Consider the following 12,194-nt stretch of genomic DNA (forward strand, 5'->3'; position numbering starts at 1 on the left):
AAGCTTTGTCTTTTTCAAGGCAAACAGAAATGAACGTATTGAATGCCAGCATAATGAACTCGGCATACTCCCATGCTTATTGGACCATCGCTAATCACAGATTGGCTCGTCGATGTTCTGTAATTGACTCAGCAGCAACAGATTGCCTCGCTGTATGTTTCCTTTAATTGATTCCCACTTAGAGGTGCAGCTGAAAAAGTAAATTAAATGAGTGTGCAGTGTTTTCAGGTGCTTAGCATGTGTTTATTTTACCATCAATGACCCTGCTCTTGGCTATATTTGAAAGTATTATATCACCATTTATGCAGCTTCAAGATAATTCAATTCACTTTTATGGCAGAAGTTAAGAAAAAAGGCTGATTAAAAAAGGCAGCAGAAAGTTGCCAAAAAGCAAAGTGTGACATTTGGACGATCAAGCTGGTGAATTAGTGCATAACTCAATGATCATCCAGGCAGAAAATAGAGATAGCAGTCTCCAGCTCCACTTAAAGTGAAAGCTTTGTGTGTGTTTTTTTTACCCAGTGGGGATAAAGGAGTTTGGTGACCTAGCAAACCGAAACCTTACAAAGCAATTTAAAAGCTCCCAGTACCTCTGAAGTTTGAACATTTGATTCCAATTTTTATTATTCCTAAGGATAATGATGCATAGAATAAAAAATGTGCTGCAGGTGAAATTAGTTCTGAGCTTCTGGATTTTATTCAACTCATAAAACAAGTTTATGGTTTTGGTCCATGCTTTTTGTAGTGGGAATTCTTCAGGTTATTGGATATTTTGCACAATAAAAAAGCTGGACTTTTTGCAGTATTTGACCTCTTAATTACCAGAGTCAAACTCTGTCCTCCCCATCTGTGTTTATTTCCATTGGGTTCACCCAAGTTTCAGCCAGTGAACCCCCATCCACATATACCTGAAATCTATGATTACTTAAGATCCCCGATAAAAACACCTATAACTGCTTAGTTTAATTGTTCAAACACCAAATATACTTTGATATGTAGTAATACTCACTGTGGAAATCGACTTAGCACCACCAGAAGCTAACATCTAAAGTTTTCCTTAGCTCCCCTCCTACTGGTCAGCACCAAAGAAAGTGATTGGTGCTCCTGCTAGTTTGCAAGCACCAGCCAATAGTGTAGGTAGGTATTTCATCTTCTCACGCTACATTCTCTTTAAAATATTTTAGATATATTTTCCAAAAAAGTCAGAATAAGTGAACCTGCAGACCCTTTTTCTTTGCTGCCAATAAGAAAACCACACATCTTTTTAAAAGATTTTTTCCCCCCAAGAAAGAAATCTGGTCTATTCAACTTTCAGTACCTAAAAGCAGAGACTATAAATTATTTATATTTCCTACTTTAGGTTCTCTAACTCTAGATTGGGTACATTTTTGTCTGTGTATTTGTTTTCTCAGTTACTGGATAAAAGCTCGCCTGTATACCTGAGGTGTTAAAAAGAAAACAGGATTTACCCATTTGGAAACAAATGCAGCGAACATTTAACCATATGGCTGCTGGACAATATAAACCCACCCGGCCTCATTGAGAGTTTAGGAAAAGCCTGTGTTAAACAGTCTAGCAGACATCTGCCGTGGTTGGTTTTCAAAGTGCTGACTTAAAGTGGCACGGGAGGTTTCTCAGATTAAATCTCTCATTAGGTTTTCTTTGTACAGGTGGCAGTAATGTGTCAGGAACCTTGCCTGAGACAATGTCCTCTTCTTGCTTGGGACTAATATGCCTCAGGAGAGCCAACCCTCTTTTTACTGCCACTGTTTTTACACAGAAGAACGGCCACAAAGAAGCATCTGGTGGCCTTTTTCTTGCAGAGAAAGCTTTTCCTTGGCCTTTGTGTCTGCTGCTTGTTGGGAGCATATGCTGGAGAACTGGAAGCAAAGATCAGGAGCTTTGGGGAATGTCTCTACTTCAGGATGTCTTGTTTAAGTTGCTGTGGTTTTGTTTGTTGGAAACTTTACTGAGAATCATTGGAGAAAACTTCCAAATAGTTCTGTCTTAAGAGCTCAGATGGGTGGTGTGTGCTTGTGCGTGTGTAGCCCCCTGAATAAAAGAAGGTCAGGGGGGTCAAAGTGATGAATTTTTATAGGCCTGTTCTCTGTGTTTCAGGCCTGTCCCTTTCTCTGCGCGCTGCACTGCTTCTCAAAGACAACCATGCAGGGCAATTTGTCCTGCAGGGCTCTGCAGAATGGGCCAGCAGAGGAGTTAAATGCCAGGGACACACATGCACACACACATTCAGGTTCCTTCACACACACATAGAAACCCTTGGTCCTGTTGTCCTGAATGATTTGTGGCCTGTCCATTCTCCATTTCGAAGGGACAAATGCTTTTGGTGGATTTCTGAAGGTAAAGGCAGAATGGCAGCCCTCAGTGCTCGCCTTTTGTTTTTAGAGAAGTTTCCCAGATGTTATAATGCACAAGATAAATAGGGCACATTATCGCTGCCGCGCACGCCCTCGTACCTCTTGGAGCTTGGTTTCGGCGAAGGCGTGGCGAGGTGGAAGACCTCCTACGAAGCGGACACCACCATGAGCTCTTAGCATCAGTTCTCACATCGTCGAGCGAGTTCATGGGAAGAGGCTAGCATAACTGAGGGTTTACTGGGGTCAGCTGCTGACCAGCAGGTCACACAGAGACTAACTTTGCGGTTGATAATGTGTCCACTCTCACCTCTCCTCCATGCTGAATCCTCTCCGAGCTCCATATGTGTCAATAATGAATCCGCTGTGCTTGGAGGCATTAAATTAGCTCGCCACAAGCAGAGAGGAGAGGATAACTCTGGCCGGAGTCCAGCCAGATGAGGTGGAAAGGGTCACAGCTGATTTACTGGCCATCCTCTGTAATAGCTTGTAGGAAAGCAGGAGACCAAATTTGTTGTTACCTACTCAAGCTGCACTCTCTCACCCCATTCATGTTGATGATGAAGAACGGTAGCGAGTGGGAAAAAAGTGATCGCAGTGCGAAGCTGGACGAAGCCGCCAAACCTTAAATCTTCTGGCAGCGTTGCTTTGCATGTCAACAGACAAATAATGGTACGATCTGACAATGCCACTGCCCCTGCTGTCACAGAGTCGCCCCTGTCCAAATTCCCTGGTAATGAAGAATGAATAGTTAGCTCATTCTCCACTCCTCTCTCTTGCTGCATACACACTCCTTGTCTCATACTTTTTCATGCTAACTGATATTAAGGGCACACCTGCAGTTTGTTGAAGTTTTCAAACTCTGTTGAAGTTTTAAATGATTGGATCGCTAACGTTTGGTTGTGGTGTCGGTAATGTGCCAGCTTGATTGTGAAGGAAGACGCTATGAAGCTTACCGAAAATTGCGTCCATTGCAAGTAACCATCCTCTTGCTCTGAATTTAGTTCCTTAATATTTGGAAGCATGTCCAAAACAAGCTGAATGGCTTAGTTCACTTCTTCCGATGTCTTTGCCAAACTACAACAATAGGCTGACTACAATTCAAAACACGCAGAAACTCTGTCATCATTTACAACTACTTCTTTTGTTCGCTGATTGGCCAGGATCAAATCCATTCTGAGAAGTCGAGCTCAATAGGACAAATCCCAGAAGAAAAACTGAAGGGAGATGAGAATGAAGTGGAATTGCATTGGAAGGCCATGGCTAGGATAGCAATTCTCTAAAGTAGTCCACACCAAAGCAGTGCAAGATTGACTGACAACAATACACTAGAGCTTCACCACTCAACTTCTTGTCTTTTACTGGATTTCCTTCGATATGTCAGCAATGGGATGGAAGCAGTGTAAAACAGGCTACACAATGGACAATGGCTGTGATCGACTTGACCAGCATGGACCGAATGGCTTAATTTACTTCCTCTGCTTCCATTGCCAAACTACAACTACTGCGGACTACAATTCGGTTGAAATTCATCAAGAGCAAGTACAAATGTGGTTGAGTCTAACACCATCCTAAGGTTGAACAAGATCGGTCTCGAGTACGACAGCCATAGACACTGGTCCTTGAAGATGTCTGGACACCTTTGATCTGGATGAAGACGACCTTTGGAACAACATTTTTTGAACAGATAAGATCAAAGTAGAAATGTTTGACCATAAGTGTAGCACCATCTTCAGAAATGACCAACCACAACACATAAACCCAAACACCCAAGCACAGTGGTGGAGGATTGATGACTGGAGTCATACTCTTTCAAGTGTAGTTTTTTCATCTTTTTCTTAAGTCTAATGAGTTTTTCTTCTTCTAACTGGTGACCTCTGACCCTCTTATGAGTCCTTTTATGGCGTTATATTGGGATTTCCTAAATGTTTCAGCTGGACACGGTGGATGGCGTCCATTGGCCAGCAGTGCCATCCACATAAGGCTTGAATTTGAGTGCTGGGGGTCTGGACCTTGGTCTTTGAAGTGAGACAGATTGCTTTTAGCTTGTCTTCTTGGAATAGAGAGCTTCCTCCTTCCACAGTCAGGAGATTATCCTCCATCGATGGACAAAGCCAGTGCTGTCCTCAACAGCACCTCCAATCTGTGGCCCTCTACAAACACTCAATGCTGACCTCTGACCCATAATGCTGAGTCACCCAGCCGTCTCCACCCCCACTGCTTGTTAATATTTTCCCATTGCCTGCCTTCTTGTCCCTCCTGCAAGCTAATAAGCAGGCATCAAACAAGGAGTCAATTGCAACCACACAAATTGTGTTATTGGTCGTAATGTCATTTAGGCTGATCAGCGTCTACATGTAATACGTTTAAGGAGCAGCAGCTTTGAAGGGAGCTGACTGTTCAGAGACTCTGCAGGAGCACCTGGACCGGCCATGCAGCTGGCGGTACCAAGGACACATCAGTGCTCTGGTATGGCTTTAAGTGACAGCATGGGGTTCTCATTTTCCCCATCTCCATGGTTGGAGTTTGCTGGCCAGATCTTATGACAGGAACACCGGGGATGAGTCGAAGCTCCTGGAGGTTTGTCCCTCGCTTGAATGAGCCATTTGGGAGACCATAGGTTAGCTGTGATCAATTGTGTGCAATCACCCGCCTGCGGCTTCACTGATACACTGATTGTTCCGTCGTTGAACATATGGATGGATCAATCGTTTTAATGTGAGCTTGCAGGACTATGCAAATGTGCAGAACTCGGTCGCTAAAGGAGAGCCTGCATCAGTATTGATCCACCAAACTTTAATTTGTTAAAATATTTTCCTCATTAGGCTCTTGTGCATGTAAGGTCTTCCTTCTCCTACATCTGTGTTGTTATTCCTACAGCCCAGCTGGAATCATACATTACCCTGAAGCTGAAATAATTGAATTCAGCCAGGATTCCAAAGAGTAATCGTTCTTGGAAAAGACATTTTCCTACAAGAAAAGGAAGCATTAGCTAATTGTTGAACTGTCCTGGCCGAACTCTCCTGGCACAAGCTCGAGGCTCACATAAATACAAAATATATGGAGCTATCTTATTACTGGGACATCCATTATTACTGTTTTTACTCTGCAAATTATGTGCATGATCTGTGAGTTTACAGTAGCCTGCAAAAGTATGTATACCTCTTAAACCTTATCAGAATTTGTAAGAGTTCAGCCACACAACCTCACCGTATTTTACTAGAGTTAAAGTAGTATTGCACAACTGTGAGGAGGAAGCATGTTTTTTCTTTATTTTCTTAAATAAAAGTCTGAAAACACTGGTCAACTGTGTGCAGTTTTTTGTTCATTCTTCTTTCAAAGTAGCTCAAACTGAGTTAGACTTGATGGAAAGTGTGAACAAAAACGTCCATAAAGGTCTGATTAGTGGAGTACATGCCTAAAAGTAGTGAACTGGATTCAAATGGCCTCTAATTAATTATCAGGCAACCACATGTTTCACTTCTGATACAAATATCTGAAGTTTAGTATCGGCTGATACTGATCTGATACAGAAAAACAGTGCAGAATTGACTTAAGATGCTTTAAAAAAAACACTCAGACACGTATGCATACTTAAATACACCAATAGCTTCACAAATTTGGTCAAACATGTAAAAACAATACAGCTTTAATTAGTTCAGTCAGTGCAATTAGAAGTATAACAGACAATCTGAATAAAAAATAAACTAAAACTGACCAAAGCATCAGGTGGACAATCTTTGTCAAAAGTAAAAATAAACTGCAACAAACTTTGTTTTGAATACTTAAAGTGTAATTAGGAATTTGAAATATAATGTAAAATAAATAATAAAGCATGATGTTGTGTATAACACAAAGCATAGATTTAGACTGAATAGATCTGCACTTATGGATCATTGTCCCTAATATCTGATCCGACTCGGTTATTAATATTGAATCTTTGTATCTCTGGCACAAATCTAGGCACCTTTCCATGCTTTTCAGTATTTAGAAAAATGTTAATAACCGCGCACAATTTTCCTTCCACAACCTTCTGTTGGTACGTCACATAAAATCCCATTAAAAAACAATTAAGTGTGTGGTTGTGAAAAAGTCCGATGGACCTGGTGCTGGGTCTATACGTTCAATGGCATTTCAAAGCTCCTTTTTGCCTGTGGAAACGGTGGAATTGTCAACATCTGGATTTGATGGGAACTTAGAGACTTCTGGGGATTTCTAAGAGGAAAGGATTCTCATTTGGAAGGATTCTTGTCAAATTAACAAGGTGTAATTAAGAAAGCAAGACAAAAGTGGCTTTTTTTTTCTCCAGGCTTTTGCAAAAGGTTATTTTTTTCTGATTCCTGTTAACTAGAATGTGTTTGGTGCTGACAGTAAAGCCATCAGCAACAACAAAAAGGACTTTCTGTGATTGTCTTTGCTAAATGTGGCTACAATGACTTTTTGACAGGGAAAGCATCTCTTGCCCTTCTCACTAGCTCCTTCTTTGGCCTATTCATTGCACAAAGCTTCTTAAGCACACTTAAGCGCATTAGCATTTGGCTGCCAGGGGACCATATTGACCCAGCATTTGGATGGCCTAAATGAGTGAAAGATGGAGCGATTTGTTGGGGCTTTAGAAATTTCCTTTTGGGAATGGGGGGGTACGAAGGAAGCGTTGGAGCGGTGAAGGGCGGGGGGTCGTCTTCAAGGAGTTGTTCCACTTTCTCTCAGGGTCGGTGTTTGTTCTAATCTGGTGTGCCATTTCTTCGTGGCCGAAGCAGGTCTGATTTGTGACATTTCAGCCTAAAGAGCCTTTTTCTGCCGGCTATATTGGCTTGACCCGATTATCTAATCTGTGCTTTGAATTTCAATCAGGTTCCTCTCAGCCTCTGCTGTGTGCTATGGGAACCTCTGACTGAGGGATTTCCTTATTCAGCTTTCTTCAAACACAGATGGCCGAATGTTTAACTAATTGTTAAGAGAGTTGACAAAGCTGAATTTAACCCCACACACAGTCCAGGGGCTCAGTACATAGACCGGATAAAGAGAAGGGAGTTTGTGGGTCGGTTCTTTTAAAACAGGCATTTGAACGCAACACAGTGTTGAGGATAAATTAACATCTGGTTAACAGTAAAACCTCAATCCATCAAGCAATGTGAGCATTTTATTATGCTTCTATATTTATATACACTTGTGGTTAATTCAAACTCTGGTTTCTAGGATGGAGTGATGATGAAACGTAACAGTAATGATTTTAAACTCCTGTAATTAGATATCCATCCATCCATTTTCTTAGTGGGGTCGGGAGGGGTGCTGGTGCATCTCCAGCTATCGTTCCGGGCGAGAGGCGGGGTCACCCTGGACAGGTCGCCAGTCTGTCACAGGGCAACACAGAGACACACAACCATGCACACACACACACACACACACTCACACCTAGGGGCAATTTGGAGAGGCCAATTAACCTGACATGTTTTTGGACTGTGGGAGGAAACCGGAGTACCCGGAGAAAACCCACCATGCACAAGGAGAACATGCAAACTCCATGCAGAAAGGCCGAACCTAGAACCTTCTTGCTGCAAGGCAACAGCTCTACCAACTGCGCCATAATATATAATTTTTAATTTATTGTGTATTTGCCAGAAGAATCAAAATTGTTCTTAAAAGTTCAAATATTCAGCTTCTGACTTTCCCAAAGACCTCAACTTGTTTGAGAATTTGTTGACTACAATGAGAAGGAAAAACATAACAAATGAACCAGTTCAGACCAGGAAGCGTGTGGTTTGAACTGGTGGTTTGACGTGAAACCTGCTAAGCGACTTAACACCAAATTAGTGGAGAAAATCTGCAATAAATCTTAACTTTTGGGGCCAAAGCTTCCATCCAGAACTCGGTGTGTGTGTTTTTGTTTTTCATGTTGTCATGATCGCTCACTCTCTCTGTCTTTGTCTCTTCCAGCATCATCTCTGTTATAACACCAAACTGGAGACCATCACAAACTCCAACAATGAAGTGGACAAGATAAGATACAGAGAGATTGGTAACGACCAAAAGGTCAGTTCTCTCTCACTTACCTGAGTCGCTCTGTGAAATGTTGATGATGCATCTGTAATTAGGTGTAAAACTGTTTTACTGGACCGTTCTGTAGTCTACATTTGTTCTACCTGTCCCGCTTTAGTAAAGGTGAGATCCTGCCTCACCTCAGCAGTGGATAACGCAGCCCTCCCTGCCTCCGTTGCTCACTGATGTTAATTAAGTCTCTAATTACTGAGTCCTCTCCTCATTATTACCGCTATTAATCAGAGCACATTTCATCTCTTCCCTTTCATTTAGGTTATTCTTGAAGTTGAAAAGAAGAGTTTCAATTTCGCCGACCCAAATATTTTCCAGGCAAACAACGGGACCTCGGTAAGTTCCGACCCTTCACATGCTCAGCTTCCCTCTCATCTTCTAGGAACTTACAGCAATTTAGATTTACCCTAACAGCTTCATGGACTCTCCCTTTTTCAGTATGATAACGGCAGCTGCTGTTTATAAGGATTTAAACTGATTATCTGTGAAATAGAAGATGAAAGAGGCACAGCACGGTGGTTTGAATAGATTTCAGTGAGGCTAAAATAAGCGCATGCTGAACTAGAGTGTCACCGACAAACGCCCTGCATACAGTAACTTTGTCCTAACAAAGCAAGCCATGTCTTATTATTTTGGTGTTATTGCTTTAATAACCCTAAGACCAGATCTTTGTTGGCAAATCCAGTTCCAGGGTGCCACCAGCGCTAATCGGAGCTGCCCTAGAACCGGATTTGCCAGCTCTGGAGGATGGATTTAGGATCCGTTCTTGCAGTTGACTTTCATGCACGGTGTTTGAACTCTCATGTCTTTGGAGTAACTTTGTGTGCACACAGGCTGAGTGTTAAGTATGTGCAGCTGAAAGCACCTTTTACATTCCTCTGCTTTTATATGGCTGTATATTACATTAAGTAGTTCAAAGTCGCAGCTTGTTAAATTCCCCAGGAGTTACGCACACACACACACACGCACGCACACACACACACACCTTCACATCAACAGAATGAAGCATGAAGCCAGAGCTTATTAATGCTGTTTGACTCATAATATAAAAAGTTAATATAAACCCCTGGGCAATAAATCAGCAGTCATTTATGAACCTCTAAAGGTAAAATAGCTAAAAATCACCAGACATAAACAACATAAACAAATCTAAGCCCAATCGTGGAGAAACAAAGTCATTAGAAAAGAACATAGCAGGAAAGCTGTTTATTATCCAACACATAAATATGTTAAATGAGTTATTTCAAAATTATACACTTTACATTATTAGGATGAATTCCTTCCACCTTAATCAGTGTTTTATGGATGAAAACAGAAAGTCCTGGCTGGATTATTAGCAGGCAGCAGATGGCCCAGCATTTGTTTTCCTTCTGGTAACCAAGACCTTTTCTGTTTTATCACTTTTCTCCTCTTTTCTAAATGCAGTTTTTCTTTCCTTTTTTTTATTTATTTATCTTTTGCTCCTCTGACTAGGATGGATTTTGATGCGAGTTTTCCCTGGAATAAGTTCAGGTCAAGTTTATTTGGACAGCACATTTCAGCAACAAAGCAGTTCAAATTGCTTTATATGATAAAACATCATGTAAAATAATGATGAAACAAGCAATAAACATTACATTTTGTCAAATGCCATCATCAAAATTATCAAGCAAACATACATCAAATATATGTGTCGATGTTTCAGTTACTATGAATCAAAGACAGCTCTAAAAAGGAGGGTTTTTATGTCGGATTTTGTGTGAAAACTTTCACCTTTCTAACATTAAAATGATTCCTACATACCTGGATGGTAATTTTTCTAACTTTGAACTTGGAAATTTGAACTTTTGAGTAAAAATGCTATATAAACTGCAGCTGCATCCTTTAGCCAGTCATCCATTAGATGCAGAAAATGTTTATTTTTTCACCTTTTTTGTTTGTTTTCAGGATGCAAGAAGCTGAACAGCTTCAGATTTAGTTGTACTGCTGCTTTAAAATGTCTGACTAGATGGTAGTACTTGTCAAGCCTGGTATTCATTGAAGTGGCAGTATTACAGAATATGAGCCGGTCTGTGAAACAGTTGCTGCAGGAGGCTGATGCCCCCCCTCTGCCTTCAGCTTCACCTCCTCCTCCTCCCCCTTCCTCCCTCTCCACCTCCTCAGCAAGCAAGACAAGATGGATGACATAATGGGGGCATCAGAGATAATCTGATGGTCATGGTCTAGTTAAACACACCGTGTTATGATCCTTATAAAACAAACTACCTTTCCAAAAGGATAAATGTCCCGCCTTCTGCTCCTCCACCGGGGTGGGGTAGAGGAAAAAAATCCATTGCATCCTTCATCAACTGCAAGACTTGTACCAGCTTGACAGAAATTTAATTCGAGGCAGCTCTTGAAAATAATTATTGTATTTTGAGAGGAGTAATCATTGGCCGGGACATGATTGAATGTGTCCATGCCTATTGACTTTTGCTATGATTAATAGGTTTGTTTAGTCGATATTCCCATCGAAATTGTATAATTAATTATCCCCGGCGCTGTCACGGCAGGACGATGGAGAGCCCTGATGAGTATTTGGGAAGATTAAATTTTCCAGGCGCTCGCAGCGTCAAGGGGCACCATGGGGCCTTGCACCGGCGGAGGGATGGGAGGAGCGCGGCGTTGGCTTGTGTGCTTGTGTGTGGCTGTGCACACATCTGCACTCCTGCAAATCAGTTTCCTCCCTGCAGCACACACCCGCGGCTCCGTCTCTCTCCCCCATCCGCATTGATTTTGTTTCACTATCTCTTTATTGTAACTTTATCAGTGTGGTGTTGGCAGATGGGGGACCAGGATGTGTTTGTGTTGTGATGAACCTTCCTGTCCGGCGTGCCTCTGCTCGTCATGCTGTTGGCGTCGGCCCTCGGCATTACTCACAAACCAGGAGATGTTTTAAACAAGAGGAGGAAACGCTCCTCCTGCCCAGAGTTCGCCCGTCGCTGCTCTAAGTGGCACTTCAGAATCGATGCTAAATAAAATCCAACATTAAGGGATTTAAAGTGATCCTGCAGTAGTTCTGTCATTTAGTTTGGCTGGAAAATGTTTGTGTCACTTTATCAAAATAGATGGCTCTTTAGCTTTACGTAAATCTCCTGGCAGAAATTAAATTTGGAATATGTCATTCTACATTTTCAGTCCATTGTATCAGGAATTGCTTCACTAAATCACCAAAAGACGCTAAATAGTTTGCAGATTTATTTTACCAGCAGTAAAATTTTCACCAGAGATTTCATCAATTAGCTTTTTTCTGGACAAAAACTACATAAAGACTCATTCATGTTAAAGATGCCTGAGATGTCGGTGAATAAAAAGTGAGATGAACATATTAGTATCAGTGTGTCAGTTTGTCACTTCGTGCCTCCAGTTTCTACCTACACTTCACTTCATTTGGTCACTTTTTCCTTCTAATTTGTATCTGTAAACAAATCTATTTTCTTAAACTTATTGTTTATTATAGTTGATTATTTTTCTATCAATTATGAAAATATATTTTGCCAAAAATATTCAGTTCTAACATAGTTTAGTTGTGCTATCATCTGAAAATGCTGTGTTGCTAATTTATTGTGATTCAAATCTAGCCAAACTAAGAGACAAGCAACATTATTAATGTTATTTAATATGGATGTATAACTGTTTGTTCTTACAGTTGACTGGGTAAAGTTTTATTTATTAATTTTTATTTAGCCAGACAAAAAACCCGCTGAGCTTAAGAGTCACCTGGCCAAAAATGACACAACAAAATTAACATCA

At 41.2% G+C, this 12,194-nt stretch overlaps 1 protein-coding gene across 3 annotated transcripts in view; it reads left to right on the top strand.

Annotated features, from left to right (window-relative positions):
• Nucleotides 1–12,194, top strand: part of inpp5a (inositol polyphosphate-5-phosphatase A) — a 220,012-nt gene that overhangs the window by 182,256 nt on the left and 25,562 nt on the right. For all 3 annotated transcript variants that reach the window (XM_015033581.1, XM_015033583.1, XM_015033582.1), the window contains 2 exons: nt 8,310–8,405; nt 8,685–8,759. In XM_015033581.1, coding sequence (XP_014889067.1) covers nt 8,310–8,405; nt 8,685–8,759 — 171 coding nt within the window. The remainder of the gene's footprint in view (nt 1–8,309; nt 8,406–8,684; nt 8,760–12,194) is intronic.

The sequence above is a fragment of the Poecilia latipinna genome, unplaced genomic scaffold, assembly GCF_001443285.1.
Source record: "Poecilia latipinna isolate Pla-1442-1.1 unplaced genomic scaffold, P_latipinna-1.0 Scaffold273, whole genome shotgun sequence".
Classification (NCBI taxonomy): domain Eukaryota; kingdom Metazoa; phylum Chordata; class Actinopteri; order Cyprinodontiformes; family Poeciliidae; genus Poecilia; species Poecilia latipinna.